This window comes from Doryrhamphus excisus, chromosome 9 (genome assembly GCF_030265055.1).
Source record: "Doryrhamphus excisus isolate RoL2022-K1 chromosome 9, RoL_Dexc_1.0, whole genome shotgun sequence".
In the NCBI taxonomy this organism is placed as follows: Eukaryota; Metazoa; Chordata; class Actinopteri; order Syngnathiformes; family Syngnathidae; genus Doryrhamphus; species Doryrhamphus excisus.
The window spans coordinates 10,043,431-10,060,877 of record NC_080474.1 but is presented as its reverse complement, the minus strand read 5'-3'; the positions used below and the strand labels follow the sequence as shown (position 1 = coordinate 10,060,877).

At 38.2% G+C, this 17,447-nt stretch overlaps 1 protein-coding gene across 11 annotated transcripts in view; it reads left to right on the top strand.

The window, feature by feature from the left end:
* Window positions 1–17,447, top strand: part of LOC131135611 (poly(rC)-binding protein 3) — a 47,740-nt gene that overhangs the window by 21,207 nt on the left and 9,086 nt on the right. For 7 of the 11 annotated variants that reach the window (XM_058081711.1, XM_058081714.1, XM_058081718.1 and 4 more), the window contains exons 3-11: window positions 2,009–2,166; window positions 6,689–6,712; window positions 6,792–6,824; window positions 8,355–8,471; window positions 8,891–9,022; window positions 11,443–11,571; window positions 12,801–12,875; window positions 13,616–13,657; window positions 15,082–15,160. In XM_058081711.1, coding sequence (XP_057937694.1) covers window positions 2,092–2,166; window positions 6,689–6,712; window positions 6,792–6,824; window positions 8,355–8,471; window positions 8,891–9,022; window positions 11,443–11,571; window positions 12,801–12,875; window positions 13,616–13,657; window positions 15,082–15,160 — 706 coding nt within the window. In that variant the 5' untranslated portion in view covers window positions 2,009–2,091. Of the gene's footprint in view, window positions 1–2,008; window positions 2,167–6,688; window positions 6,713–6,791; window positions 6,825–7,334; window positions 7,439–8,354; window positions 8,472–8,890; window positions 9,023–11,442; window positions 11,572–12,800; window positions 12,876–13,615; window positions 13,658–15,081; window positions 15,161–17,447 lie in introns of those variants that run through there. The other 4 variants (XM_058081713.1, XM_058081719.1, XM_058081716.1 and 1 more) reach the window with 2 other exon arrangements.

The window sequence follows — 17,447 nt, the reverse complement described above, 5'->3', positions numbered from 1 at the left end:
ACTGCAGATGGAGGATGCTATCCCAATACAGCTTGCAGGTATTAAGGCAATTCTATAAGATGTGACAGTCAAGTGTACGCAATATTCTCTTTGCAACAATAAAAGTACAGAGTGTGCACTGGTTCAATTACTTGGGGCAAAAAATGCTCCAAGAGCCATTTTGTGCCGAATCTTCTAAAACATCTGCTGTGCACAAAATATTCTAAAGTGTGCAGCATTATAAGGCTCATCAGCATGGGTGCCAAGAGAATGGTGTAAAGGCCACATTGCTTCTCCTTGGGCTTTCTTCCCAGTTCTTTGGAATCTTTTCCTTTCATTTACAATTGGCGAATTAATTACTTCTCCCATCGCAAAAAGGTCAGCAAACAAACAGTTTTGGTACAAATCTGAACCACAATTGGGCCAACGCTGATTAAAATTTACTTTTTGGGTAATGCATGCGTGCGGGTCGTATTTTAACTTGTTTTTTGCTGATCTGGACCAACTCTGGAAGAAAGCTGTTGCAGATCTGGTAAATGAGTCCACACCCGATTAAGCCCATTGTCCCAAAAGACAATGGACTAGATGCATTTAATATGGGCTGAAATTTGTATTATATATGGCCCATATCCGGTCCAATTATATTTTGTTAGGAATGAGTCAACAATCACACAGGTTGTCAAACTGTAAGTATCAAGAGTATTACTTACAGCGCTGGACTCTTCATTGACAAGGAAGCTAGACAAGGAGAGCTCAGAATGAAAGTACACAGAGTTTATACAGCCCTTCTAAAAGGTGACAGTTAAGTTTGTGTGAGTGACACTGAGTCAAACCGGTACAATGGTAACATTGTAATGTACACTATATTTGTAATCTTATTTACATTTGTTCCATTTAAATCATTACGATGCTTTTTCTGACTTTTGTAAGACAGCAAACTCATGAAGGATTTATGATTCACGAGTTGGCTGGTAACATTGTTGGAAGTGCCTGTCAGCTCAGACTGATTAGTATGTGACGTACCACTTTATAGCATTCCCATTTTCCCTCTTAATTATTAAAAGGAAATTCTACAAACTCATCTGAATTTTGTTGAGCCAAAGAAGAAACTATTGAATACAGCAAAGAGAAATCCATTTGTGCTAATTAAAGCAAGCTGGTGGTAACTTAAAGGATCGGTGAATTAAACTCACTCTTAAATAATGTACAATGTCCCTTAGTGCTGGGACATAATACCAACAGTTAGACATTACAGCTATGTGGACTCAACAAAAATATAAACAGAACATTTTTGTCATTCTTGAGCCGACAACACTTTTTCTATGTACACAAAATGCCTATTTCTGTCCAATATTGCTCACACATTTGTCTAAATCTGTTAGTGAGCACCTCTATGGAGATAATCCATCCATCTCACAGGTGTGGCATATCAAGATGCTGATCAAGCAGCATGATTATGACACAGGTGTGCCTTTGGCTGGCCACAATAAAAGGCCACTCCAAAATATACAGTTTTACTATATTATATTGTACTGTATTACTTTCCATCTGCCCACAAGAATAAAATTCCTTAATTCAGGTTAGAGTCCTGCCATTAAAGAGGGGGACTTGGGGGTATGTTAGCTGACCGGCCTAATTTTCCAAATATATACATCTCCAAAACATTAGAAAAGCAAGGTTATGGGTGGTGAGACCTACATAATATAATATGTCCAGTATATGTATGTGTGTGTGTGTGTGTGTGTATATATATATATATATATATATATATATATATATATATATATATATATATATATATATATATATATATATATATATATATATAGAGAGAGAGAGAGAGATACTATGCATCACTCACCCACACACAAAATTCAAGATTCTTTAGTGTACTATTTTTCAAACTTTGTCTGACATGTACTACAATGGTCAGTGATACTCAAGATAAATCACCAACACAAATAATATAGATCCCAGAGATGTGTTGAGTGTCATTATGCACATGTGTTTATTAAAATGTGTTTAACAGGTGGCTGGCTGGCAGGAGTGCCATCATATTCATTCTTCTATTGAGGATTCCAGCAGCATCATTCGGCCATACCTCCTCCTGACATGGAGTCTACCAAAGTCCAGTCGGAAGGTGGCCTCAATGTCACCCTTACCATCCGTCTCCTCATGCATGGAAAAGTAAGCAAACACTGTGCATGATGTTTTCTTTAAGGAAGGGATAACATGTACATCGCAGAGGTTCCTTCACTTCTATCTATCCATATGCAGCACACCCATCCACACATTTTCAAAACTGCTTGTCATCATTAAGGTCAAAGGTGAGCTCCACACAGATGTTTCACTGGTTGACATGTCAACCACTCTCAGCGATGTGGTTGTATGCAATCGTTTCTTTCCTTCTTGCTGATACAGCCAAGTCTGTAATAACTTTGTCCATGATGGATGTTATGTGGCTCTGGAGGGACTGTTAATTAACACACATTATGTCATCATCTTGGCTTGGCACAAACAGAATTGTTACAAGCAAAATGTACCATTCCTTGGGACCCATTTATTTTCTACTTTTATTGGAAGAAAGGTTCCAGCCAAAAAAGGATTAATCCTTTTTTAAAGGTATTAGTCTACAATGCAATAGAGTTGCAACAGTAGGGCAACCGATGGTACAGTCCCTACCTTGGTATTTGGGTTACAGTTTCAGTACGATGATATGCGTAACCCTGTGCCGATATGTCCCAACACTGCAATAATTGTGAACATTCTATTGTCAGTGTGGGATCATTGTCTTAAAGCCTAGGTCACAACCGGTTGTACAAGCTCATGCTAACTTTCGAGCCATAGACTGACTGTAGACCAGCCACAGAGGTTGTTTGTCATGTCAAACTAACTCTCCAGGGTGCTACGTTTTTTTCAGGTGAAAGACAAACTTACATACTTCGGAGGTTGTGTGTCTTTCGTACATTTTGCCTGTGCCAGAATGTCGGACATGCGTAATTCTATGTGTGTGGTGCACCACACATTCATGCCACATACATTATCAGTGCGACCAACTCATGTTCAGATATTTCATATGTCCTGTAAGCGTGTCAAGATCACCACAACGACATTCTCCACAAACCAAAACGAAAAAAAGGCAGTGATTTGGGGAACGCCAAAAATCGCACAGCCAAAATATCGTACAGCCGGTTGTGATTTAGGTCTTGGTTGACACTTCGTCCATGCAATTTTTTGGACTATGAGTTTTTTAGATGAGTCCCTAAAAGCTCCTCCTCGTGTCTATATTATTTACGTTTGTGCATGTCCTCTAGCCACCTTTCACAACTTTGTTTGTTTGCTACTTGGTATTTTTGTGTTGTGCTGCTCCGAGCAAGCTCATTTATTTGTTTATTAAAGACTCTATCAACTGCACCTACCATGTGGTGAGGTAATGCTACACCAATTAATAGCAAAAGGTAACATCCCTGCCATTCCAACAATATCAGCAGCTTTCTGCCTCATTTTTATGGTACTTTGGCCCAAAGGTTGCAAATTAGTTTCTGTGACAACCATCCATACACTTATACCACAGCAAGCTATCATGTCCGATGTTAGTGAACCACTGGGACCAATTTACGATGTTTGGTGTCCAGCCCAAGGACACAACATTTGACCATTGGACTTCTCATTATGGAATAATTAAAAAAAACCTGTGTGTCACATGATACAAGATTGTGTTTTTTGGACAAAAGATACTTAATGCTTACATTTATCAGCCATTATTTTCATTGTTAACGTCCACATCTTCATTGCAGGAGGCATCATCCATTTCATCAAGTTCTTCTCTTCTCGACTGCCTTAGTATAAGACCTGGATTTAATAGTCTCAATCACATCCATTGTCCGCTTAATTTGCGATATCTGTTCCTTCCCTTTATCTTTCTCGTGAGCTGACATTTAATCTTCTAACTTACTTGACATAGTTTCCTCCTTCAGCACCTTCATGGCAGTCTGAATTTTGGCGATGTCTGATTTCTTAGATACTTGGTCTTCTTTTGCCCCTCAGCTGGTAGATGTTTTGGTTTGGTGCCTGCTTCCGATGCTCAACTCCATCTTGATCTGATCTGAAATTTCTCGGGACATCTTTATTTATTCTTGTTTCTTTTGTTTAGATTCTCTCTCTCTAATTAAGTCTGTCATCTCTCTCTGTGATTGGTATGTGTTGTTCATTATTATTATTGCCCTTATTCAATGTCTCGTACATCTGTGTCCCTGGACTGTTGTGTCCCTCTAGCCTGGGAGGTTGTTTTGTATTATTCCTGTGAGGCATTCCATAACTAAGCAGTTGATTCTGATTGTTGTACATTCTAGTGTGGTTTGGATTTAGTTTGCTGTTTGATCCACCCATCCATGCATCTATCAATTACAGTGTGACCTGTTCAAGGTCACAGGGAGCTCAAGCCTATCCCAGCAGATCACAAGTCAATCGCAAGGCTGACATGTGGAGGAAGACATAGATTAATACTTACATTCACACTGACAGGCAATTTTGAGTATCCCAACAAACATGTTTTTGGACTGTTGGAAGATGGTGGAGGACACGACAACAACCAACACGGGAAAGCATGCAAACTCTCAATGTTCTTAATATGCAAAGCTACAACATGAAAATGCACTGGCCCGGTTGATAGAATGCACCACAGAGACAAATATTTTCCCCTTGGATGTGCCCCAAATGGTCTCTACTCCATTGCACAGCTGCTCTGATCATTTGAATGACCCCCGTCGCCTGACATGTCCAACATGCTACCCGCGTTTTAGTGTAATGACCCACATTTGTCCTCTACTATGGCCTTATTTCACCCATTATAGCTCATTTGAACTTCCATTGTGCTCACCAGTCTCTGTACCAACAAATCTACTAGCACGATGGACTAAATAAGTTTTTAGCACTGATACCTTCATTGTCTTTCAATGATATTTCCTCTTCTTTTGGCCCCTTGCTTTGGTATCAGCGCTCTTGGCAAGAACACTAACAACAATGATTGTAAAATGCTTCTCAAACCTGTTTGAATAGAATTTTAGACCATGCCCTTTTTTTAGCAGAAAAATAATTTGAAATGAAACATTCGCCGAACCTGCAGAAATCTTCACAAGCATATTCAGTTCCCTGTGAATTTTGAAATTGTTATTTCTAGATTCCATGGCTGTAATTGTTACATTACTGATTTATTGATACTTTATTAATGTTTGTTTTGTTTTGTCTAAAATTTCTGATTTAATCCTGGATAATGGGAAAACAAAAGACAAACAAATCGGACTGACATGTTTTTATTGAGTGGTTCTGATATAAACTAATTGCATTGTTAATTAGGCCCCTTGAATACCTTTTGTTTTGTTTATAATAAACACCAACTGCAACACAAGAAGGCTATTGTTATGGGCCCAAATTACTCCATGTGGATAAAACGTTTAGTTTTTTATGCATTGATATCTAAACAGCAGGTGGTGTCCAACCATCATGATTGTTATTACTGACATGTATCATTAAGTGCAAGGTCTTTTATGGCACTCTTGCAAAACCTGCTAAACTTTAATATTGTACAGTTATCTTATTACATTATTTTTTATGATGTGGTGGTTGCTCAACACTGTAAAAAATAAGCAAGTCTAAGAGTGCAACTAAACTTAACAGGTTTTTAGTCAGCAGATCTCAAAAAGCTTTCACAGCTATTAGTATATTGTATAGTGGTGATTGCCCATAAATGGAATACAGCGTTCCCTTGTGGGGAATAGGTTCCCAAAATAGCCTGCAATAAGTGAAATCCGTGAAGTAGCCAACTAATTATTATATACTAGGTTTTAAGACTGTCCCTCACACTTTATACACTTCTCTCATACAGACATTAATGAAATGAACATTCATTTACAGTATTCCATAATGGTGCTGAGATCGCTAAGAAACTGGAAACACGGCAGTGCTGCGAAATAGATTGATTGACAATGGTGTACAGTAATCAGCACAGAAGCAGAACACAATGGGCAGGTTCTCCTTTAGCCAATAAGGATTGTTGTGGCTCCATATTTAGCCGGCTGATGAGGTGGAGGGATATCATCTTTACTCTAGCCGCACACGTCTTCAACTCTCACATGAGCATGCAACACCCGCTACTGGTAGCAGTGGTAAATACAATGACAGACACATAAAACAGAACAGCCATAGATCGCTCTAATACACCACAAGGACGCACAATACAATGCACGTTCACACATTGTTAAAAATAATCACAATAAGGCAAAAATCCACAAAACAGCGAATCTACAAAAGGTGAATCACAATGTAGTGAAGGAACACTGTATATGAGTATTCTCAAACTCAGGAGCATTCAAAACTACTATATACTTGTAGTGTAAATGGTGGCTGTGTGCCTTTAAAAAGTCTGATGAATATTGCATGAATATTAATGTCTGCTCCAGGAACATAGTGACCTGGAATTTTGAAAGTCATAGTAACCCTTACAGTCACGCAGGAAAGGACTTGTGTTGACACACAGCCAGAGCTGCTTCGCTGTCCCTTACCCACTGTGCCACAGTGACCTCGTGAAGTCTGATTACATGACCACGTGACCACTCCCCAGTGTTGGGCCTTCCTCATTCAGAGAGAAAAATGTCTTCCTAATAAATTATACAGTGGAGTCCTTGTGATGATTGTTTTTTGTTTTTTGTAGGAAGTGGGGAGTATAATTGGAAAGGTATGTGGTTTTATTTTATATTAGTCACACAAAACCTTTACTAAGTGCAGAATTGTAATGTTTCTTTTTTCTTCCCCAGAAAGGGGAAACTGTGAAAAAGATGCGGGAAGAGGTAAGTGTCATTTGCATTATTAACAGTGGCTCTACCTTCTCATCCTCAATTGCTGATCATTGCCAGTGAGAGTCTTTAGCAGAGATACAGGTAAAAGTAGTCCAGTTTTCTGACCTATAAATAAAATTACAATGTTGTATTCTCGTGTTAAAAGATGCCAAAGTTTGAAATAATAAGGTTTGCACATTTGGAACTGAGCCTACAAGAAGTTTGGGATGACTCTGGACGCTCAGTTTCAGAGAGTTTTTTTCTCTAACACTGCCTTGCTGTGAAGTCACAGAGTGCCAGGCTTATTTGGGCGTGCACAATAGGCCAGATACTCTCTCTGCCCTGCCCCAAGCTCTGCTTCTCTATTTACGGTGTTTGTAATGTATCAGAGGAAGTGTTTCTTCAGATGTAAGGGAAAGCTAAATTTGTTTACAATTCCTAACGAGGCAAACATCAGACAGAAGTGGTTGGAGTTCCTTTACTCCTTATTAGCAAAAGAAAAATATTTTAATCTGTCAACAGCATTTCACACTGGACTGTTTGGTGAACATGGGCCAGTAGGCAGCTGGACTAGCGGACAAATTGTTCCTGAAGCCCTAAGCCTTTCCAACATTGTTGGGTCAGAGGCAAGTAGCAGTATCCTAACTGTGTTTATTTTGTGAAAGTAATGGAACAAAGAGGTTCTTTGAGTCACATTATAGAGTGTGCATACGGAAACGGGGTGCAAATTACAACTTCACCAACTCTGGAGTTGCTAAAATGCCATTTCCTAACCCAATCAGTGGGTCTACCAAAGTTTTTAAGCACTGGCAGTCGCGCAAAAAACATACACAACAGTACACATTACCAATTTTGTAGAAAACTTAACGCTAAAATGCTAAAGCTAGTTACCTTTCAGAGATGTCTTGAAGTAACCTCTTTTTGAGAAACAAGCTCAAGCTCTATCACAACCCTGAAGTCCTCATGAGAACTTGGAAGTGTGAACTACCACAGCGCAGCGGGCATGCGTAGAAGCGGGCCATGGGTGGAATACTTTAAAACAGACCATTTTAGTGGGAAGCATTAAATCCAACGAAATGCAGTTGGAATAGGTGCAGATTCAGGAAGATCTACAAATTTTCTGTGCTGGTTATCATGTGTAGCTGCTCTATAGAAGTCCACAACTCAATAAAAAGGGCCACAAAATAAGCATAATAGGTGCCCTTTTAAATGTGCATTTATCAATTTCATTCAAATGGAATAATTAGATTTACATTATTTGTTTTGGGAAAATTTGATTTGGGTTTTTTTCGACTGGGCCTTTCATGGACCCTGTGGAACAGTTTCATAATGAAACGAGTATCACTGTCAGTATCATTATTTGCAAAGAAGTTAAACATTGTTTTATATTTACCGCACAAAGGAAATAAACAACTATTTGTTTTAATGATATGTATTTAGTTTTATTAGCATTGGGAATTTGACTGCGGTTGAGATTCTGTAGACTCACATCAGCTACATAGATTTCATGGACACTACATACTGTATATGCTGCTTTTTCAGAGTGGAGCACGAATCAATATCTCAGAGGGCAACTGCCCAGAGAGGATTGTCACCATTACTGGACCAACAGACACAATCTTCAAGGCTTTTGCCATGATTGCCTACAAATTTGAGGAGGTATGTATGTGTATGTGTTCCAAAGTAATTGAACATGTCTTGTTGAATCAGAGAAGAAGAAATGCATTTTGTCTTGTTTTCATTTCACAAAATAAAGATTTTAGGCATGCAAGCTATTAGTAGTCAAATAAGCTAATTTGCTGTTGCACATGTCTAAATGTATGAACTGTAATTGTTGCTGTAAATTTACCCACTGACAAATCATACTTCTTTAATAGATGTTTGAAACAAACCATCCCATACTTTACAAACAAATATTATCAGAATTGTACTGGGCAATTTTCCCATATTCTAATGCCAGTTAATTAAACATATCTGCTCAGTTTAAGTTATTAATTATGAAGTGAGTCATACTGATAGCCGGTAATAAATTAACACCATGATTTCTTGAGGCCATCCATTTCTCGTTCGTTTTCTAGGATATCATCAATTCGATGAGCAACAGCCCAGCAACCAGCAAGCCTCCAGTGACCTTAAGGCTTGTCGTGCCAGCCAGCCAGTGTGGCTCCCTCATAGGAAAAGGAGGTTCCAAAATAAAAGAAATGAGAGAGGTACGGTCAGCCTGTTAATTCCTAGTAGTTAGGTGCTTCATGTGATGATTTCCAATGTAAGTGTGTTGTATCCACACTTCCTGTACATTATGTGTGTTTTCCTGAAGGCTTTTGTTATCCAATCATGACATATAGTTATAGAAATAGATGGATTTTGCTTTAAATTAAAATGCGTCTTCGTTGAGTTGTGCAGTAGGTGGAAATGTAATTACATTATCGAACAGAGAGACATTTACAAGCGAGAGTCTCATTAACATTATGTTGCCATATGTGGTGAAAACGATCCATTGTGACCCAATGATCCACAAAATGGAAGTTAATTCATCCTGTGGCAATATTCACCAGTATAGTATGCGAACAAGGAGTGACGAACAATGTTATCTTCCTTATAGCATCTACAATGAAGTAGTCAGCTAAACTGCTAAAAGCCCCCAGGCAATCGGCAAACCCAGTGTCCTCAGCCGGCCATCCAGTCCGATGAATCCAACCACTTTTATGGCTATCCGTCTTGGCCATGCACACAAGGGCGTGTGTCCCTCATTTCGGCTAATTAGCATGGGCCGCGAAAACCAACCACACCCTGCCAAGTGCTCGCCCAACAAAATGCTACAACAAACTAAAGGTTTTTTATTTTGCAAGGTGCAAAACATATACCACTCTCACAACTCGAGGAAGCACACTGGAGACATGTTTGTTTTGGCTTTGTGAAGAGAGAGTTGGTGTGAGATGGTTGTTATAGGCTGGATGCTGTAATTAAGCCAGAGGTTATCAGTGAAGATCATAGGCATTAAAAACTAACTATCTGCATATCCACATGACTGATGCAGATATGCAGATTTCCACATAAATCGTCCAATACTAATCGGTGGCTGATTCATTGGAGGACCCCTAATATATGTATATTATATGGCATTAAAACCATATAATCTAACCATGCTCTATCATCATGCAATTTAGTAGAAAGGAAGTAAGTCTGGACTTTGTATCCCTAACAGAGTGAAGAAAATCTGACCTACATTTAAATATTTTGGGAGGGATTGTACAAAAGGTCAAAGGACCGGTTGTGGGTTGGTCTGGATCAAAAGTCCAGTGCCGTTCTTGGAGTTCCAGTCTGTCACTGGATATGCTTCCCTTGTTCCAAATCTTAAACTTTTGGGTGCATATTCTTAGGCAAAGTAGCAGCAAAGATAGATGTACAATTTCAATGCATGACTCATTCACATAGGATAAAACATCTACAGACCATTCAGATAAAACATTTTCATTTCATGTAACACTTGTAAATAGCGCTTTTAACATGTCTATCTGGATACTTAGACCAAGCCAGTTTGCACAAATACATTCTTGGATGTGTCCTTCATCATTATTCCATGGGGGTGTAGTGTATGAACAGTAATTTGATGTAAACAACCCAATCACGACCCTGCCACGTTTTTTGCCTAGCCTGCAGTTGACTTGGGCAGTTCATATTTTCTATGAGATTGCATCTCTCCCCCAGATGGGTGTATTTCTAGAAATATTTGTTTTAAACAGGTGAAGGTGTTTGTTCTTGTAGTTAAGTCTTAAAGAGGAACTATTATGTTCATTTTTTAATCATTTGTATTGAGTTGTGGACTCCTTTTGAAACCCAGGAAAAAAAAGTTCAGGGCTCACTTCCAAATGTGCAAACCCCATTATCTGAAACTTTGGCATCATTTAACACGAGAATAAAACATTCTAACTACATTTATAGGACAGAAAAGTAGAAAAAGCATAATAGGTCCCCTTTGATGACAAGAGCATTGAGGGAGTAACTTTATGGATATGCTTCACAGGTTTGATTTACGGCTTTCGTAGATTTTCTTGCAACAAACCAGGCTTTATAATCTATATTATATATAGATATATATTTAGCGTGTTATTAAATAATTGTGCACTTACACAATCAGAGCATTTAGATGAAGCACTATAAGGAAATTGCAAATCTATTGTTTCTTTCATTTTTATCAGCATTTTAAAGTTCCATTTTAAAATTCCACCTTGTTCAGTCTCAGCTCTAATCAACAAGAGAGACAGGTTAAGACCCCTCTTTGCGTTTTTTTTCCCATTATGATGGACTGATTTAGTAAGGTAATGCCTTTTTTAAAATCTCTATCTGAAAGATTTCTACATGCAAGAACAACACATCTTTTTGCTACTTTTTCTGTGACTTCCCCTGCTGTCTATCTGTGAATATCCTTGTTTGACCCCAGAGTGTTTGAGCAGTTGAAGACTGCAATGTGACATGACATGCAACTTAGCAATTCAATGCATCCTACCTACTTGAAAAGAAGACAGACGGTCCTTTTAAACTCAACTCTGAAGCCTGTTTGCATGAAAAGCTAGAACTGAATTGTTTGTCGACGTTAAAAAGCCCCTTAAACACCACCTCCCGTTTTCAGTCCACAGGTGCACAGGTTCAAGTAGCAGGGGACATGCTCCCAAACTCAACAGAGCGTGCAGTGACAATCTCCGGGACCCCAGAAGCCATCATCCAGTGTGTCAAACAGATCTGTGTCATCATGCTGGAGGTACAGTATATTGCCATACCTGTAGCTTCTTTTATCTTCTGCATTAATGTAGCCTATATAGTTGATAAGGGTTTTCCAGGGCCACTGCTTTTCCTATTCCAGGGCAAACAAAAGCGACTGGTATGTTCCATTGGGCACTACATCAGAAACAGACAAACAATCTGAGCCTTAAAAGGTCCAACAAGGTGCTTATTTTTCCAGTGTAAAGACTCTCTTAGGTTAAAATGCCATTAAAGCTGTGTTCGACTTGGTTCAGCTGACCTAATTCTGTTGTTTTTCTCTATTGTATGGATGGACAGTCCAGCCCAAACATGACATGTTTTACCACTTTAATTTCTGCACTGAGAAGTAGTTGTTGACTATGTTTTACGTGTTTAGTGAACAAAATATATTGATGTAAATAGTGCTTCTCAAATGGTAGGGTGTGCCCCCCCTGAGGGCACTGTGACGTGTAAGTGCTACTGTATTTATTTATACCATGGGTTTACTTGATGTTCAATTAACAAGCTGCCGGTCTGCGAATTGTGATGTCAGGCTCATGACAAAGAATTATTGAGAACTTGACTGAATAGACACACAATGCTAAAACGAAGTTGGGCCATAAGATAGCTGAAGAAACGCTGCACTTGAACAGCCAAAGTAGAGTAACAAATGTTCTTTCTATTCTGCTACAGCTAGTAATGTACGTATGTTTGTCAGACATTGTCTTGATGTTGCATAAGGCACATAAACTACATAAGATATCGGATTAAGCCCTCCCCTGTCTTGAGCAGCTTTGTTGCTGTGCACAGCATGAATCTGTAGCTCAAGTCATTACAATATATTGGCAAACTAGAAGTCCCCTGATGCCTGCGTCTCTGCTGTCACTTGAAAAAAAAAACACAGGCCCAATCTCAATACGAATGCTGACATGAGACTGTGTTGGTTTCACATTATGCCATACACCACCTTAAATGAACAAATACACAGTATGAGTTTGCATACGATTGAAATTGTCAAACGTAAAGCTCTATTTTATGTTGTGATTTTTCATGAATATCTGTATTGCGCCAATGCCAGTGGCCCCAAAAGTGGGGAAGACTATTTGGCAGAATGTCAAGACTGTTGGAATTAGGGTTAGAGTATTTCCATAATTGCCATCTATTTCCTACATTGTTCAAACTTCAAAACTTAAAAATTCACATGATAGACTAATTATTCCCTTTCTTTTTTGTGTTTGTCTCTCCCAGTCTCCCCCCAAAGGTGCCACGATCCCTTATCGCCCAAAGCCTACTTCTACACCTGTCATTTTTTCAGGTGGTCAGGTACGTTCAGTGTGTGATGAAATGCGTTGTTTTTTCCACCTAATGACTAAATGTACTACAAGTTAATTGGGGGGGAGGAATTGTACACCAATATTATTTTTGGTAGCAAAACATTGCGGTTGACGGTTTATCCATCAAATATTTTTTGGCATGTCCAACATGTTTGTGACTGTCTGGCAACCATACGCTGTTTTTACCTTCTTCATGTGCAGTGACGTTCATATTGCCAAAAAAAAATGTCAGTTTGACATTTGACAAAAGTTTATGGCTTTGCATTGCGATAGTATCCTAGTGGTGAATGCTTGAGGTGGATGTGTGGTTACACTTGCAGATTGAGACGTTCGGTTGGAACAATGTTACCAAATGCATCGCTCACATTAGTGGATGGCCTCAGTGTAATCACTAAAGTACTGGACTTACAAATACCTAACGCTGATTATTGATTTGGTCATACCAACCCACAAACTGTAACTTGTTTTGGCTTCTTTGCTTATAAGAACCGGTGCTTTGATTTGGTTACTTTTGATTTTTCAAGTATGGTTGTTCATTTTAAAATCTAATGTGTAGTAAAGTGTGTTTTTAACATTGGAAAATAAAAATGTAAGAATTTTAATTTTTTTTGCTTTATTTATTGTATTGTATTGTTCATGTCCCCAACAGTTTAAGTGTATGTATGTGCCCAGATTTACTGTTTTTCATGCTTCATTTAATAATGATACCTCTTTCCATTGTCCCCACAGGCTTACACAATTCAGGGACAGTATGCCATTCCACACCCAGATGTGAGTTTTTATTCTCTACTTGTGAAGAATGTGGGAATCAAAAACTTGATAGTAGTGTTGTGACATCTGTGACAGTGTTGAAAGTCAGTTGAAATAAGTCATTCCAAAGCAACAAGATAACAATGGTGATCATATTAAAGCCAAGTAGGTTAGTACATCCTTTTTCATTTTCAGTGTACCATATAGTGTTCCATTAATGAGCTGCCATCATTTATCCTTGTCGTAAGGGAACTACCTTTTGTCATATTGATTAATTCAAAGTTTGTCAGTGATGGATGCGGTAGGAGGTACTGGTTGGAGTTACTCAAGAACAGACTTGACATCCTCTTAAAAGTCTGTAAAACAGAAAATCATGATCTAAAGCACACATCTTCCCCCATTCCGTATTGAAATTAATACTGACGCTTCCGACGATAACCTGAGACCATCCATGTTAAATGGAATTGTTCAAAACCAAAATGTCTGCCGAAATGGAATCTGCCTATAGTGTCCCAACTCAAAAAGCATCACTGTCCATTATTAGTTACCAATGCGTGGATGCTTTGTTTGTGCACTCAACAAGTTTGTTATGTGCACTGATACAATGACCGAGACAATGTACGTAAACCGAGACATACTGTAATTGTGGCAGTTATTTTATAACAAAAACTGGGACGTACAGTTTCACTGTATACGTGCTGAGTGCATATAATATGTCAGAAAAGTGAGGAATAACAATTTCTCACAGTATTTTCAAGGGTAAATATTATAGAACTGAAGTTTGGACAGCTTGGAAGCTTGGTTATTTATGACAATTATGACAGACTTTTCCCATTTGGTCATCTTCAGTATTGATGATGATTAACTCTGCTGTGAGGTTCTGTGCACTTAATTTTTTTTCCTCATGTATAGGCTGACAAAAACATTGTATTTACTCTTTATGTTCTTGCTTTATGAACACAGGTTCATATACTGTGTTGTGGCTGAATAAAGCCTGTTCTGATGGTTTTGTGCCATGCTGGTTAGATTTTTTTCTCTATGTTTTTGTTCTTTAATATTTGTTAGTTACTGTAATGACTTAGTCAACACATTTTTCTGTTGTAATTACACAGAGGGAAAATCACAACAATTTTTTGCAGCTTCCATTTCTTCATGCAATAAACACCTAAAAACACTGCAACTTCTTTGGCAATTTAGGGGAAAAGCAGACATTTGAGGCCGCAACAATTTTAACAAAAGCCCGCTAAATCCTGGGAGGACTGGTATAAAGCTCCAAACCAGAAATCCCCCTTCCCCTTTCTCTATCCTTTTCTTGTTCTTTTCCCTCCACCATCCTGAGTTACGTTCACCTCTCCTCACTGTTTCATACATCTCTACTTTTGATTTACTACATTTCTTTGTGTAACAGTAACCAGTTAGTTGTACTTTCCCTCCTAACCCTTCAGCAGCTGACCAAGCTCCACCAGCTGGCTATGCAGCAAACCCCCTTTACCCCTCTTGGACAGACCACCCCTGCTTTCCCTGGTACGTACCCACAAGACCCTATAGACATGTCCTTCCGTCGTCATCCTGCGATACATTTTTATCCTTTCCCTTCTCTTACCTTTCACCTTATGTCATTTATTATTTCAGCATGACTTGATCTCTTAGGCTTCTACTCTATTTCATTTTTTTTGCGTTGAGGTTTCCTTGGGCTGGAAAGCATAATGGACACCTACAGAACATATTCATAATGTGAATTAACTTATGTCCTTGACAACATTTTGGGTATTTCACTTTCCATTTATGGTCAAAGTATAATCACATACAATAACTGGTAGGCCTGAAGTTAACTATAAAGCATAAACCTTTGCATGTACCAAATAACGTGTATCAAAAGATAGATTGTTCTGGGAAAAAATATTGAACTATGTAAGTAAATATACATAAATATTTGTTGCATTTGACCAACTTTTGTAATTGCTATTCAGCTGACTACAATAAAAAGCTAGAAGTGCATGGTCACAGATGTCCCACAAGGCAACGTGGTTACTCAGTTCTGCAAATTTGCACTGAGTAGGATTTGTTATTTATAAACCAAATAGTTTCATAGTTACTGCATAGAAAACCTGTTTACAACCTTCTAAATAAGTTTATTTTTTACTAACATTATTAGTGCCCATGACTCTTGTATTACCCTATATAATATACATATTAAGATTAAGATGAAATAAGATATAATATAGAACCTTCAAGTTCTCACGGCCGGCCCAAGCCTCCATGGGGCCCTAGGCAAAATTTGATTTTGGGGCCATCTATTGCAAAATAATTAATTACTTTGTCTTTTTTTATTGCTCTTGGGGGCCCCCTATAGGTCACAGGGCCATAAGCAGGTGCTTAGTTTGCTAGTGCCTTGGGCTTGTTCTTCTCCTGACACCTAGTGGCCAGTGTAGAATACAACATAATATAACAACATGCCTTTGAATCAGTCTTCTGAATGCCCCAAATAGAATCGCTTGCATCTTTGTGCTTTGAATTTTACGGCGTCACTCCATCACGTATAAAAAAAATGTGTGATAGTTAATAAATCATGCCCTGTGATTGGCTGGTGATTGGCCGGTGTACCCTGCTTCTCGCCCAAAGACAGCTGGGATAGGCTCCAGCATACCCGTGACCCTAGTGAGGATAAGCAGTATAGAAAATGAATGAATGAATGAATGAATAATAAATACAGCCTATTTTTATTCAGAAATGTGTATATTGTAGAAAATTACTTAATGCATTTACCTGGATAAAAATGGCTAAATAAACTAAGATACAGGTTCAAATATAAGGCATTCAAAAGACTGATTCAAAGACTCTGCGATGAAGATACACAAACACCAGACTTGATTGCGGAACAACAGGCTTTTATTGCAGGTTGCAGCAGTCACCCACACCAAGCTAAAACTCAACTCTGAACCCCTGACACCACTTCCTGTCCGCCTCCCACTCAGCTCAGTGAAGGTGACTGTCGGTTTGTTATTTAATGTCTAGAGGGCTCCAATTAAAAGGCCATGAACAGGTTTTTTTATGCACTAACTAAAAAAAATATTCCATTGATGAATAAGGAATCCAACTTAGCTGAAATTCACATATTACTGTCATAGACTTATTTAGGCCCAAAATATTAAAATGTGTCTAAGTAGGCATATTATATGACTAACAGTAGGCTGTAGTCCACCACAAAACAGTAATGACTTATTATTATATTTATTAAAAATCAAGGTATGGTGAAGCAGTGAAATTTAAAGCACGAAGTGGTGAGGGATTTTGAAATTATGCATCATAACAGTTGTTCAGTTAAGCTGCTTTGCTGTACACACAAAAAATTAGGACCATCCACACAATCCATTGTGCAAACAGGTGAAATGTGAATAGTCATAAAAAAAACGGTGACAATAATTTTACATTATAATTTTCCAATATGGAAAGGTTTAGAGAAAGCCGAATATCCCAAACGTCTTGTAAGTAGTGTATACATGGACATTAAAATCAAAGCAGCAACAATTTTACCAACACCTTCATTAATAAGGTGCATTTATTTGCAGGTTTCTGATCATATTTCATATCTTATTTGGTTGGGCCAGATGTGTTAATGACTTTAAATTACTAGGTTTGCATTTGAGTGTATGTTTTAATTTCTTGAGCTAAAGGCTGAAGTTATTTGCTTGATTTTTTTTTACTTTTTAAATAATTATTTCCTTGGAATACCAATGTTGTTTGAGGAAAAAAGGAGTGAAATTGGTTGAAGAATGTTTTTAAATTTGAAACTTCACATGCTTATCTGTAT